Below are 16210 nucleotides of genomic sequence, written 5' to 3' on the forward strand. Positions count from 1 at the left end.
AAAAAACATAGGTTTTCTTTTTAGGTTTCATCTCCAATCATAATTGTGGAGAGAGTAGGGAGCTATGGTTGGACACACAAGAAATAGCGAGTTCGTGCAGAGTTTGCTCAAACTGTTGCAATGCCATTAGTCTTTTTGCTGCTATTGAGCTTTCATTCACCATGTGTTGCTTCCATTGATATTGAAGTTTTCCATTGATAGTGAAGTTGTCCATCATTGCCTTTGAAATTGTGTTCTACAATTTTTTTTTTCTTATGATCATGCTTATCACAAGTCTTCAGTGGCCTTGTCAATGTGCTTTCATATGGTTATTTTTTAACTCTCATCATACTTTGTTCTATCGCCATTCTATGTCTTAATACTTATTAGTATTTTAGGTTACAATTACTTGATGACACAAACAACAATGCCAATGCCAAGGAAGAAACTATATTATGTTTTGAGGTAACGTAACAAACTTTTAGATTTTAAACTTTATTTACATCTAATTGTCTTTATGCATCAAACTGTTCATAATAGGTTGTACTATCAATTTATTTTATATTATTCCATAAAATATATTGTTATTATTAGTGGCTTTCTTCAAGAGATGTATAGCATGAAGGACCTTAGTTCGGTGAAGAGCTTCAACTACATAGTCTTCATCCTAGCCAAGTCTTCTACATAAGATACTTATACTTTTTTCCTTTCTTGCTAGGCACATATGTTGGGCTTCTCTTATTTAGTGCTTTGTTTGGCTAGAGATGCATTAGAATACCACCATTATCATTTATGTTCCAAAAATTCATACTTTTGCAAGAGTAAATTAAAGTAGATATTTGTCTCAAGCTACCATGTCAACAGTTGTTTAGTACAACTAAAGGAGATGAGTGCCAGATTAGAGAAGATAAGACCAAAGGTGTGGCCATTTGATGCATTGGGTGGTAATGGTATATTTTCATAAATCTACAAGTCTCCCTCTTATGTTAATGGTGTTGGAGTGGCTTCATCTTATGTTTTCTATGAGAGGCTCGATTCCAACTTTTTATTGCCTATTACAAGTCATGACAAAGTTTTATTGTTTCACTAATATTATTAAAGGACTTTTTTCTTAGACGAAACTATATGGTAGGTTTTTTCTTACATTCTTGAGTTAAATGCTAAATAACTGTATTTACATAGATAGTGTGAAAGGCTTTGTGCTTGGATATGTATACAACTTTTAAGCATCTTAGGTAGTCTGTGTGTTGATCTTGTTTCTTGAATTTAGAGATTCATGCTTAAATATTTCTGATTATAAAACCCTTTTACAATCTTGGGGCCTTTACTTTTTATTTTTGGGTTGAGCATTCCATTAAAATACATAAATGAGTTGTTTGTTGATCAAAATTAGATTCCAAAGAACAAGCCATCATTGGAATATCTAGTAATAGACTCAATATAGCATAATGAACATAAGATAGCTTAGGGTTGTCTAAGAGCTAGATATCATTGTGTTTTGTTTGCCATAAATGTTATTATCATAGTAAATTGCTCCTACAAAAGTCAATGTATTTTGAAGGTAAGCTCTGCATTGTGGGAGATTGAATGCTCATCAATGAATTAATCTATCTATCCATGTGGCCATGATGACATATTTACTTGCTCTCCTGAGAGTAAATTTGAGTAGTTTATTGGCATCACTCCCTTTGGTCACCTCATGCACTTTATGTCTATATACTCCATACTTATATTAGATCTCAACTTTGAAATTGTAGAGAGACAAGGGTGAACATACTCAGCAAAATAATGAATCTTTTATCTGTCTGTATTTTCGAAAGAGATATCTTTGCAAGTTATTTACTTATGAGTGTTGTTATTCCAATATTGTTGACCAATAACTACCGACAACTAGTTTCTAATTTTCTTGTAAGGTTGTGGTTTTCTAGTGGGGACAATTTTGAAATTTCTTCATGATTTTCTTTAGAGATCTAAGATTCATTGGATTTGTGTTAAATTATACAGATAATTCGGAGGCAAAATCCACTTCTCCTTTATAGGATTTTTGGTGATTATGCAGAATAGGAAATGAGACTGAAGATGGAAGGCCATGTTTAATTCTTCTACTAAAGAATTAATCTCTTCTAACATGGACTCTAAAGCTCTACATTGATGCATGCTTTTTATGTTGTTTCCAAGTTCTTCTAATATCTCTGCCCCTTTTTCCCCAACTTTGATTTATTGTTCTTTGAATATATATGACTGTATTGACTTGTCTGCATGGGAAGAAACAATTGGAACTTTGTAAGGTTACAAGAAATAATACTGTGTATGTCCATTTATTTGGTTGATTAAAAAATTGGACGAAGAAAGAGCACTGACTTCCCTCCAAGAAGCAACAACTACTCCCTTCACATTCATCCACATCCCATTTGCAAGTTGTATCCATGGTATGTGAGCCTTTTTAACAATTTGTTGGCCAAATACATTCAATGCTCACTTCTCATAGTAGTAAAGATTTTGTAATGTTTTTTTTCCACTAGGTTTATTATGTTTGTTTCCCTTATTTTATGCATACCAAAAATAGTATGAAGTACAAACATAGTATATAGTAAGTTTGTGCTATCAAGTGTTAATGCTTTGATATCTAAGAAGCATATGATCCTATAGATGATGAGGATGGAAATGATCTATAGCAAAAATCAGGGTATGGGGTTGCCACAATTCATCTGATTCTAATTTTTTGGGTTGTGAAGCATTCAATCTTCCATTGTAAGATAATATTATACCAATATTCTTTGAAGATTCCAAGGATTACTTGTATGAATTAGTCAAACATTTGTATCATCTTCACTCCAACTTTAGAGTAAGGGTATTTGAAATTGTTGTGCATAGTATTTATATGCAATAATGCAATGTATACACTAGCTCATTATCAGTCAGTAATAAATGACAAAATGATTGAAAGTAATTTTTTTTTTTTCAAAATTAAAATAATAAAATTGATTTCTTTATTAGTCTAATGCCAATTTTTTATTTTAGCAATATTATTTAATACATTGATTGTATACAAATATATTTCTTAAATACCATATAACATATGTTGATATCGACTGAAACATTACACCTTATTGGTGCAAGTGCTAGTTTAATAATCTTTAAAAATAAATACATTATAAAAGTAAAGCCTTGACAACTCTTGACTTCCTTAAATACATTATAGAATATATATAAGATAGTATTAGTATGAAGAATTATCATTTAAGCTTTCCTTATATTACACTATCCTCGACTAAAAATCTCCACCTAACTTTACATTTCTTAATTTATTAAAAATTGGACCCTAGATCAAACACTAAATTCAATAAGGGCCCGTTTGGTTGCAAGCGTAGGAATTGAGAATTAGAATAGAAAATTTGAATGAGAATGGAGAATGAAGAATAAGAATGGAAAAATGCAATCCAATCTTGTTTATCCCTTGTTTGGTTATGCAAGCTTAATTTGGAATAGGGTTAACTTGCAATCGGTGCCATTTGAAAATATTTCTGAAGATGCAATCGGTGCCATTGGAAAATTGCTGAAATATTTGAAAATATTGAAACCAAAGTTCTAGCGCTCACCCCAGGTCAAAGTGGATTTGAAAATTTAATCAAATTTGAGAAAGTTAAAATGAATGCAAGAATAGCAATTCCAATTACAGGTATTTTTTGGAATGGACAAAAGCTCATTTTGGGGCTAAAATGAGAATATGTATTCCTATTCCCTATTCCTATTCCACGCACCAAACAAAGAATACAAATCATATTCTAATTTCCTATTCCTATTCCGGTTGTATTCCAGCAACCAAACGGGCCCTAAAGCTTAAAGCTTATGGAAAGTGGGTTTAGATTTAGTCTATCCTAAATCAAGGAGATGATAAAATAATTAAAATAATATTAAATGGAATTATTAATGTAGGATTTCGGTAAATTTTTATTACTGAGAAGCCTCCTGTAATATAACATCTTATTTTCATTATACACTTGTGGACTTTCTGCATTTTCATACAAGAATAATATACATATGGATAATATCTATTCTAGAGTGGCAAACTTAGTGTATTTTGCACTTGTATTGGGTGTCTTTTGCCACGTGCACTTTTTACACCATTTTTCAAGTGTGACAAACATTGTTCTTTAAATAAATTACACTTAAAAAAAGGTAATGTTGAGTATCTTAATTATAATTTAAATTGTACTTATAAAAAGCACCCACTTTAATTTAGATTTACTAAATTGAAGATTCGTAAATTTAAAAGAACTTACCTTCTATTCCTATATTACTCAATACAAATTGACCTTGCTTAAACTCCACAATGCATAAAAAAATAGAATGATTTAAAGTCAAACTTATTTTTTAAAAAATTTAATATAATATTTTTTTCCAAATTTTTATAACATTTTTATTATGAATTATAAAAAAATTATTTATTTTTCGTTTTTGAAATTTGATTATATATCTTATATAGAAGATACTACATCCATACAAATTAATCCATCAAACGATGAAAACTTAAAATGCTAGCGACGGGTCTGTTTGGTTCGTGGAATTTAAAAAACTCAGATTTCTACAAACCTTGGTTTAGCTAAATCAAGGTTTCGCAAATCTTCAGTCTGATCTTTGGGATTTTACTTGAAACGTTTGTTTCACTCGAAAGATGCATGTGAAGACACATTTTTATGCGTAAGCTTGGAGTTGAAGGCAAATTTCAAAAAGTAGTCCGATCTATTGTTTTTACACTCCTTAAAAAAACCAGGTTTTGATTTTCAATTCCTACTTGCGAGTAGGAAGTTGGAAAACCTGATTTTGAGGCAGTATGCTAATACCATTTTTCCAATTTTCAAACAAATGCAAAAAAATTCAAACCCAGATTTTGAAAAAGCCAATTCCTATCATCTTCCATGAACCAAACATACCCTAATTAACTTTCTTATAATGAAATCCCATTTACCAACTCATTTCATTTCAATCGTGACTTAAATTTTAAATTTTGAACTCACATGAAACCCTAAAACGCGCACTAGCAGCTTCCTCCATGAAACCGCTACCTTCCCATCACTTTTCAAACAGCTATTTTTTCAATAAAAAGTTACAATTACCGGCGCACTTGTTTGGTTACACCGTATTTATTTGGTTTAACCTCGTCCACGCCATTTATTCCCTCGGACGTTAAAAAAAGTCATAATAACCAGAGGGAAATCGAACTGGTGTCAATTTTTTTACAAACGCACTGTTGTCTGTGCTAAGAGACCAGAAATGGCCCTCACGAGAGCTCTATCGCGGAGCAAATTCATTTTTCAGCTGAATGGAAGGCAGTTTGCTCCTACTTGGCATACGCGTCTACAGCACAGCAATGCTAGTGAGGAGATTTCTTCCTCGTCCAATTCAACCCGCACGTTGGCTGATATTATACAGAGCTTGAGCCGTCCAATCCCAGAGAAATATATTAGCACCAGAGTAGATAATGGTTTTGTCATAAGATACATTCCATGGTATGTTTAGCTTACTCGGTTGTGCACAGCTAGTTTTCCTTTTCTTAGAAATTGGTGATGTTCTATACAGTCTTTCGTAAAACGAAAGTTCTCTTGTTTATTTTTCATGTTCTTCCCTTGAAAATTTTGGGTGATGTTCTATACACTCTGATTAAATGAAACTACTATTGCTTATTTATGATGTTTTTAGCTTGGAAATTTTGGGTGATGTTCTATACAGCCTTTGATAAAATGAAAAATTTAGACAGTTACCCTTGTTGTTCTTTATTTGGGTTTTAGAATACTCAAATAAAAAATGTCACGTGGGTTGCTTAGTTTAAGCTATAGTTTGGACGAAAAATCGACCACTTTCTGTAATTACAGAGAAGAATCCGCAAGTCCAATTTTCAAAGGATTGAAACTTGGTTCAAATATTAATAGTCATATTCTTAAGATTGGTAAAATCAGTTGGCCCGAAATAATAACACCACAACCAATCCGTTCTAATTGGCGCTCAAGTTTATTTCATACCTTCTCCAAGCAACTTTGCAGAATAGGTCAATTATAATAATGCCACCAATTGTTGCACCACAAACCCACCCCGTGGCTTATGGGAAAGTTTATTCCCCAATCATTACACAGCAACCCTGAGTCATAGATTATACTCAAATTTGCAACAAGATCATTCTTGTTCCATATGTCTTGACAGCTGGGTCATGGTATAGTCTTTTCATTTAGTTTTTTTATAGAAATTGGGGGATCTCATCATTGTCCTGCATAGAAAAAGAATGAAACTGCTCGGTATAAAAATTGCAAGGCTGACTACCCCGCAGACTATTTAATGTTTAGCCTTGTGGATGTTAAAAATTCTTCATCTTCTTCTTCTTCTTCTATAGGCCATGCCTAAATTCAATACATAATTCTTACACTACAGCTTGCCACACAGGTCACATTTTTCAATTGTTAATTTCGTGAGAGTTGTTGCACCCAAATTTACAACATAAATGTTATTGCAACCTAACCAGACAGGTACAGTTAAATCTACCCTATAATCTTTGTGCCAAAGCCTCAGAACATAGGCTGTGCATGAAGTTTTGAACATATTCCGCAATTGTTATACTTTAACCTTGTCATACAGTTTATGCCCAAATTTAGCCCACAGTTATTATACCCACAGCGTTGCCTATAAATATAAGTTGCATGATCAGCCTTGGGCAATATTTTTAGCCGTTATTTAAATTTTTTAGTTTCTTGAGCTATTCACAGCTGGATGGTTTATTTCCATTGAACCTTGCAAATCTGGGCCGAAGAAAGGTAAATTTGTGGCAAATTTTAAATGCAGTGGCAAGACCCGGCCAGACTTTGGCATAAAAATTATTTTTTCTCAATGTTTAAGTTTTTTTTGGTCTAATTTAGTCTGTTTGATCCTCCAACCCTAAAATAGACCACTAAAAAGGCATAAAACTCTAAAAGGTAAAACATGTGTCATTTGGATCCAATTTGGTCCCTTGAAGATCATACAACACATTGACCACAATGCTAAAGCATATTCAACACATAATTATATCGAGATGTACAAATATGCAGATAAATGACAGATAGAGAAATCAAGGAGAATATGTGTGTGTGTTGCTGGTTTGGATTTGGGTTCGGATTCAAGTTCGAGATTCGGGTTAAAAAATTTGTTCAAAATTTTTTGGGGGTAGGTTCAAATTTGATTTGGGTTTGTCCATACAAAAACATATATATGTATATATATGCAGCAACAAATAAGTTCATACACCACTATGCTAATAGTAAAGCAACATAGCAAAATACACCCTAGTTTGTATTTGCATTTTCGGTGTGTGTTATTCCTCATCCTAGTCTATAGTTGGAAATATCTTTATGATATTTCATATTGTTCTCCAAATTTATCTTGTCTTTTTTGCGAAGACAAATTTGTGCAGTTGTATATAATCACATGCAGAATGTGTAGTGCGCGACTGTGCAGTGTGCAATGTGTAGTGTGTAGTTGTTTGGTGTGTTGTGTGTGGAGTGCAATGTGCGGAGTATAGAGTGTAGTTATGGGAGCAATGTGTGGAGTGCCGACATGCGGTGTGTATTTTGTCAACTATCATTACATATTTAGTGCCAAATTGGATTGGTACGTTACAAACAACTTCCCTATATCATCTAATGTTGGAAGCTCAATTGAAGATGTGATATGTTGCCCCACTGCCTTTTCCAAATAGGACACACGAAAGATGTGGATTTCTCTTGGGGTAGGGGAAGGCTCCAATAAGCCACCTCACCCACACGTTGTACAATTGTGTAGGGGTTGTGGAGATGGGTTTAAATTCTCAGTTCCACTTCTTTCTAAAACAAATTATTGATAGTGTCGTAACTGGAGAAAAAACATGTTTTCCACTTCAAAATATCCCTTAATACAATGACTATCAGCATGAATCTTTTGCTGATTTTGTGACGTTGAAGCTTATTTTGTAAGCCTGATCAATAAATCTCTTGCCATGTGAATTGGGTCTAAAAAATTGTCAACCTTGTAAAAATTTGTGGATCATATCTAGACAATGCAATGAAACGGGACATATTCATGAGCATGTGGTATGCGATATAGTGTCATGTCTCCTTGAAATAGGATTAATAATAAACAATATAATTAAGTTAAAAATATAAAAGAATCAACTTAAAAAGAATAAAATTTTAGTTAAGAAAATGGTTAAAAGACTTGAATGGAAAGTTGTGTCTTCCTCAAATAAGAGGTATAAAAGGGAGAGAAGAGAACTTCATTTGAGGGGAAAAGAGGGAAGGAGGAAGAAAGAGTGGAGCATAAGAATTAAAGAAGATATAATTGAAAGGAAAGGGAAAATATTAACGAAGTGACTTTCAAGAGGTGAAGGGTTGTGACTCTTCAAAAGGGTTGGGACTTTTCAAAAGGTTGTAATTCTGAAGGTTTGCAATTGTTCGACTTCTAAAGATGGAAAATTATAAAGGGTTGTGACTCTTGCCAAAAGGAAATATGATGAAGAGGTGCGACCTTGCCTTCTCATGGGAACATATGATGGAGATGAAGGATTTAATGGAATGGTGGGAAAAGGAATAGAGGAGATCTAGAGTTGAAGTCTAGGGAGTGGATTTGAAATAAGAATTGGGAAGGAAAGAAGAAATGAGACATGTAGATCTGGAAGAAGATATGCAAATCTTAAATGGGATATGTGTAGATCTGAAAAGTAGTGACAAATTTTAGAATCGAGAGATTTAAAGTGAAAGGGGCTGCAGTTCTTGTCAAATAGATGTATCTTTCTATAACAAAAGGGCATGACCCTTTCACAAGGACAGGAACAAATGGAAGGATGTAACTCCCTAGACTCAAAGGAGATATAAAAGAGAACTTCATTAGAGAAGTGCATGTAATTAAAAAAGGGGGTTCAATTGGGAGAATAATATGTTATTCTCAAAGACAACAATGAAAAGTGGTGACTCAAATCTTATGGAAGGTGGTGACCTTTTCACTTATAAATTATAACGGGAGATCATTCCAAGCAAACATCAATACATCATTACTCATCAATGCATCACAAAATCAAGTAATCTATGAATCAGCAAGGTTGAATCAAATAATTTATCAGTTAGCAAATATCAGTTCAACAAAATCAGTAACAAGCAAACAAATCATCATCAATTAATTCTCACATTAGAATCATAGATCAATCATCAAATTTCTATCAAATCAATCAACTCATCATTCAAACTTCAATCATTTGAGTATCATTGTATCATACCCCATTCATTCATTCAATCATTATTAGAGAAGAAAAAAGCTAGTAAGAACAAATTCTAATAATAATATCAGAATACTGATGCATTGGTATGGTTATCCCTTGATATGAATATCTAATAATAAGTGTTTATTGGCTGTTCTTTAGTAATATTTTACATGTACTTAAGTGATATGATAGCTATACACACTAACAAATATATACATTTGTATATCAATGGTTTAATATGCATTTTTTTGATAAACCATAAATGCTTTAATATAGAACCTACGTGTAAAATATTATTTATTATTTTGTCTGCCATAATTAGCCATGGTAAGGGAATGTAAAGGTCCTAGGAGGGAGATTGGTGACAAAATTTCTTCTAAGCACGCTACCCCATGCTATGTGACTAAGGAGTCCCATGGGGCCAAAAGGGAACGATGAGATTGCCTTTGGGTCTAGGAAGTAGGGACTTTTTAGGCACCCTACTTTGAATGATCTTCAGAACTTCTATTGTGTTGAACCAATACATATGGATGCTCACTTAGTGGAGGCGAGTTAGTAGTGAAAAGGATGAAGAGAGTGATGACTGAATATCACACTAGGTACACCGACTCATTTTATTGTAGGGGCCACTTGAGGCCAAGAGGGATGGTATATTTGCTGTGGGACTCTCTTGGGCACCTCATCAAATCACCTTATTGTATGACTTCTATGGTTGAGAATCTTAGTATTTGATTTAGGCAATCTAAACTGATCTATGTTTAATTTTGAATTATGATTATAATTTTCCCTAACTTGCTTGCAAAATCTTAATCAAAGAGTAACATATCCTCAAAAAACCTACGTGGCTTTATTATAGAACTCGTAATTTAGGGCAAAATTTGGGTCCTTTCAAGCCTAGGGAAAATAGTTAATGCAACTTAGTCAACGAGCAATTAGGACTCTAGAAAGGGAAAAGAAGAGGGGCTACAATACCCTTGCATCCTCGAGCTAGAAACAAATTATCTAGCTATTCTTTACAATATAATTTGTAACATGATAAATTGAAACTTTTCCATAAAACAATACATAGATATGTATTATACCCCATTTAAAAATCTTTAGGGTTGAAAACCATTGGTAAAATTAGATATATCTTATGATTGAGTTAATCTTTCTAATCTGATTGGGTAGATTATTGCAAGTGATGGATCTAGTCTTGTTTGGATGTTTTTGCCTCTTGTGGGCTAAATGATGATATAATTATCCCAAGAGATGGATTTGGTCTTGGTTAGACATTCTTGCCTCTTATGGGCTATGTGGTCACATGAGGGAGAATGGTGATGAGGCCATTTTCTAAGCATGCTACCCCGTGCTATGTGGCTAAGGATTCCCATGGAGTCAAAGGGGGGAAAGGGATTGTCTTTGGGCTTAGGAGGGTGGGATATTTTGGGCAGTCCATTATGAATGATCCTCACAACTTTTATCATGACAAACCAATATATATGGATGCTCAATTAGTGGAGGCGAGGTAGAAGTGACAAGGATGAGGAGAATGGTGATGGATACGTGTTTTGATCACACATGCCCCATTGCAAATGGGAACCCCTATTCTTTTTTTGCTTGGTAGCTTAGTAGCGTGTATGTGTCTTTGATTTGGACTTTGGTCTCTAGCTTGTACAAATTTTATAGTTTTTGTTAGATTCAAGATTGTCATCAAATCAATAGGAAGCAAGCACGATCAAAAGAGTACTCCGATGCTAGAAAAATGTTCAACTTTAGATAGATCAAGGGACGAAAATCAGAATTCTTTTGAGGTCAATTTAGACAACTTTCTATTTTTAGAAAAGTTTCTTTTCTTGACTTTTTGTATCTTTTTTGCAAGTTACATTTTTGGCATTGATAGGCCAATTGAGGTCTACATTTCTCTCTCTTGCTTTTTTGGTTTTCTTGAAATTTTTGTTTTGGAAAGGCCAAAGACTGAGTTTGTAACTTAGGAAAATGGGAAATTGCCCAAGGGTAAAATTTCTATTTTCAACAACAAATCCTTTAAATTTCATGGAAAAACATTCAAAGTTGTAAAAAATTCATGATTCCAATCACCAAGTCTCCTTGAAAAATTATGGAAAATTCATGTTTTTAATGCCAAGTCCCTTTCAAGTCTCATGGAAAAGCATTCAAAGGGGTGAAAAATTCTTAATTCCAATCATTAAATCTATTTTAATAAAATTATGGGAAATTCTTGTTTTTAAAACATCAAGCCTGTCGTTAAAACTTATGGAAAATTCTTATTTTCAACACCAAGTTTGTCTTAGATTTCATGGAAAAGCATTCAAGGTCTTGTGAAAATCCTCAATTCCAAGCAAGTCCGCCGCAAAAATGTTGGCTAATTGTGGAAATTCCTAATTGCAAGACAAGTTCATATAAGAAATGTTAGCCATGTAAGGAAAATCCTTATTTCCTAGCAAAGTTGGGTCAAGCCTAGGAGATTTTAAACTAACTTAGTGTTTGGCTAAATAAAATCCACAAGCACAAGTGAAGTTTGCCATCATGTAATAAAGAATATTCTAGGGCAAGAAGAAAGCCAAAGATTGACTCATGAAAAATAAATTTTGGGTGAAAGCTAGAGATTGCCATGACGAAAAGAAAAGAATGAAACAAGGCAATTGGACCTCTTCATGGTTATCCACAATTCAATATACCCATGAACTTGGCATTTCATTCATTATTTCATAGTAAAGTCCAAACAAGCCTAGGAGATTTTAAATTGACTAAGTGTTGGCTAAATAAAATCCACAAGAAGCACAAGTGAAGTCTGCTAACATGTAATAAAGAAAGTTCTAGGGCAAGAAGAAAGCCAAAGATTGACGTGTGAAAAAGAAATTATGGGTGAAAGCTAGAGGTTGTCATGACAAAAAGAAAGGAATGAAACAAGGGAAGTGAACCTCTTCATGGTTATCCACAATTCTTATATATGCATGAATTTTGCATTTCATTTTTTCAAAACTTGGAAATCAAAAGTTTTGGAGTTCAACTCTTAGCAAATTTTTTAGATTTCAAAGCAAAGTGAAGGTGTAAGATGACTTTTAGACTATCGAGAAGGGAATTTCATACTAATTGGAGACAATTTCTCAACACTAGTCAAAGCTTTCATTAGGACTTTCATGTTTGTTGGAAGTTTTCCATTCCAAATTCTTTTAGGTTTAGAGACAATTCTCAGGCCAATTTTCAAAATTTTCTTAAACATTTTGAAAAGGTTTTAAGTGAGACTAATGTGAGTAACAAGTTTAGGATCTTTTGTGCAGACACGAAATAAGTTTTCAATCCAAATTTAAGATTTCAATCTGAAAATCTTCACAAATGGGGCATATTCAACATCATTTATTAGTCTAGGACAGAATTTTAGCAAGTGTTGAGCAAGTTCATTTTTTCCCCATATTTACAGTCCTAGTTCTTGACTGAAAGCTCATATTTCAAAGGTTTAAAGGTAAATTTTGGATGTAGAAATGCTAATCAGAAGTAGGCTTGATTAGTATGGAATTCCATACCTTGCATTCATAGATTAAAAGTAAACATTGTACCCTTGTCCTAACTTAGATTTTATTTCATCTTTTTACGAACTAGATGTCAACCCAATGAGGAATTTCTAGGAAGGATTAGATGAAGTTTTAGAGCAAAGGACAATACGACTAAGATTTTCTCAAAATAAAAAGTGCTACTAGAGATGCATACAATTTCAACTTGTGGTGCAAGGTGTTGATGACTAAAGCTGAAGTCTTAGAGAAAATAAAAGGTGATTGTGCCAATATAGAAGAATTAATAAAAAAATCAAGACAAAGTCCTCACTGTAGTTGTCAATGTGCTCTAACAAGAAATAGTCTTGGAAAGTGATATAGTTTTAGAGAAAATGAAAGGTGATTGTGCCACTATAGAAGAGTTAATAAAAAAAATCAAGGCAAAGCCCTCATTGTAGTCATTGATGTGCTCCAACAAGCAATTGCTCGGCAAAGTGATATGAGCTGGAAAATTTGAAGGTTAAGGTCCAAAATAATATATTCACTCTTGGAGGCCCAATCCTCAAGCAAGACTTGAACAAGGTGTCCACCTTCCTATCCATTGAGGATGGCTTTTGAAAGCAAGGATTAGATTGGACAGATCTTTTTGCCACATATGTTGATGAGTTGGTTGTGATACAATACAAGATAGACATTATGTCAAGTGTCACAATTGAAGAGCTCAATCCTGTTGTGACTAAGTTGCCAAAGAAAAGATAAGGGGAACATTCTTCTATAAGAAAGCTCCATATAATGCGTTCACCTTTCATGGTTCATACTAGATTACTATTGTCGCTAACCCTAATCAAGGTATTTGTGTCTTCATCATAGTTGTTGATCTAGGCCCTGCTTGTTTTGAACTCCTATATAAGACTTTTTTATGTGATTTGTAAAGGGGGAAATTTAGAGAAAAAATGTTGCAATGATGCTTCTTAAGTAATAGTCAAAATTCATTGTTCAAAATGTTGTGAATTTTTGTTCACTTTTGCAAGTCAGCATGGTTTCTTGTCTCTAAACAGAGTAGATTTAATTTTAAAGTTGTTAAAATGAATGAAGAATTGATGGAATTGCTTAATGTGGAATTGATATGTTCATATCTTATATAATTGGATGATTTTCAGCTATTTTGCAAGGTTAGTCTTAAAATATAAAAGAAAGCTTAACTTTGATTACTGTATTAATTGTTCAAAATGTTGGCGAATATGTGTGATGCGAAAAACTTTTGAATACTTTAGAAGATTGTACCGATTTAGTAGTTGAATTTGGCCTGGCAAAGATAGGTGTTGAATTCCGCTTATGCAATTTTGTTTCCATAATTCATTGGAATAGGTTAAGGTTAGAAATATCTTTCCAAATCCTCCTCTTTTTCATTTTGTTTTTGAAATTTTTGTAAAAGTTATCCCAAAAAATTACAAAAGAAGAAGAAAGGAAATTCGTTATCAAATAGTTGAAAGATAAAATCTTGAGCAACTATGTCCCCTTGGACTTTTCAACAAAACATTCGTCATGTGAGTTTATCCTAAACAACAAAATCAAACACATTTAGAACCTTGGAGTCTACTTTGTGATCATATAGTTTAGCACATAGGCGGTTTTGTTCAAGAGAGGCTAGAGTGCCCTTGGTATTTGATTCTAAGTTTTTTGTGTAATAAAGCACACACCAACATGAAACCACACTATGTACACCACCTCATTTGTATTGCAAGGGCCACATGAGGTCAGGAGGGATGGTGTATCTATTCTTGGGCCTAGGGTGGGTCTCTCTTGAGCATCTCATTGAATCACCTATTTGATGACTTCTATGGTTGAGATTGCTTACCCTATGGCAAGACATATTGTCAATTAGTGACAAAACACTTAGTCATTAAGGAAGGTTGGTAATATTGCAACTGAGCTTTCCTTCAGTCAGCATGTTTTAGTGTAGCCTGAGCAAATTGAGATTATCTTGTGTTAACCAAGCACTACCATATGGAACAAGCATCATAGTGTTACCCGAGTCCCAGAGTATTACCTGAGTACATTGTATCGCCTGAGCATCAACATAATACACAATTTGACCCGAGCATCACCATCAATCGACCCAAAGATGTAATTTGATTATTGAAAAGACACCTTTTCTTCTTAAGCTGACTTGGAATAAAAATATTGATTGGATAGATATATAAGAAAGATGTAATGTTTTGTCAAATGATAAATAAGTGGAACAAGCGAATATGGAATGCAAGAAGAAGATAGAGCAAATTGATTAACAAGCTACCAAGTAGTATAAAGGGTAGAGCAAAGATATCACAGCCAGGTGATTAGAATCTTCAAAGGATCTATATCAGCAAATCAAGTTGCTAGCAAGGATCATCCTACTGATTGCATCCTAATAGGTGCATCAAGTAAATCCTCTAACAAGGTGGATCTAGCAATCCTTTGTAAGATCTCCTAACAGAGTACATACTTCATTGTATTGTAAAATCCTTTCACAAGGTGGATCTAACAATTCTTCATACTCCTAACAGAGTAGATCACCATAAGTGATCAATTGTAAGCCCTAACAGGCCAACTTTATTTCTGCTATAGTGAAGCATTTTCGGTGTCATCCCCATCCTAGTTTTACCTTCTCCTTGGAGGGTTTCTGGGTTACCAAATATTGTGTCAAAGTGTTATGGTGTTGATTTCTTTATTGCTTTATGCTCACTCATGACAAATAGATTAGACAATCTAATAACGAAAGACAAAAGCAATCTAAGTGAAAAAATTGAAGTGGTTCCTGATTCACCCCCCTCCCCTTCTCAGTCACCTATCTATTGTTACATTTCCAACAGAGACATCTTAAGATCTGATTTTGAGCACCTCATTGAATTACCTATCTGATGACTTTTATGGTTGAGATGTCTTAAGATCTGATTTAAGCAATCTGTCAATAGTATATACGTTTACGTCTACCTCAATGAATGTTCAATTATGAATTGCGATTATAATGTTCCCTGATTTGTTGGCAGGATCTCAATCAATGCAGAAGAATGGCCTTGAAGCCCTACTTGCTTTAATATAGAAATCATAATTTAGGGCAAAATTTGGGTCTGCATAGTTTGGGGACATTAGTGTAATACCTATATTTTTTGTAACACAAAGAGCACCTCTAAGAAATGATGTTCGGAGGCCATTATTGCATGAGAGTTTGTAAGCAGCTTCAAGTGTGTTCAATGATGTTTTCTTTGCTAATGAATGAGATTTTGATTTTCCTCTCACTCATCATTATTCTTTTTTTATTGGTCAAAGGTAGACTAAGGAGTCTGAACAGATTTTATCGAGATTGATATTTTGAACCTAGCCCAAACAAGGAGCGACTATAAATAGAGAGCCACCTCCATGTTGAAACAAAACATCCAAGTGCAGAGATCCATGAACAGGTCAAAACAATAGACTTGCATCCAGCATTAAACATGTTTTTAAT

General features: G+C 33.7%; 1 protein-coding gene across 1 annotated transcript in view; it reads left to right on the forward strand.

Moving 5' to 3' along the window:
* Positions 1 to 5153: 5153 nt before the first annotated feature.
* The window catches only part of LOC149557664 (DNA repair RAD52-like protein 1, mitochondrial), a 67551-nt gene continuing 56494 nt past the window's right edge, over positions 5154 to 16210 (forward strand). Inside the window, exon 1 of the mRNA XM_089832253.1 lies at positions 5154 to 5489. Coding sequence (XP_089688379.1) covers positions 5254 to 5489 — 236 coding nt within the window. The 5' untranslated portion in view covers positions 5154 to 5253. The remainder of the gene's footprint in view (positions 5490 to 16210) is intronic.

The sequence above is a fragment of the Cupressus sempervirens genome, chromosome 5 (genome assembly GCF_028749045.1).
Source record: "Cupressus sempervirens isolate cs-2001-9-10 chromosome 5, ASM2874904v1, whole genome shotgun sequence".
Classification (NCBI taxonomy): Eukaryota; Viridiplantae; Streptophyta; class Pinopsida; order Cupressales; family Cupressaceae; genus Cupressus; species Cupressus sempervirens.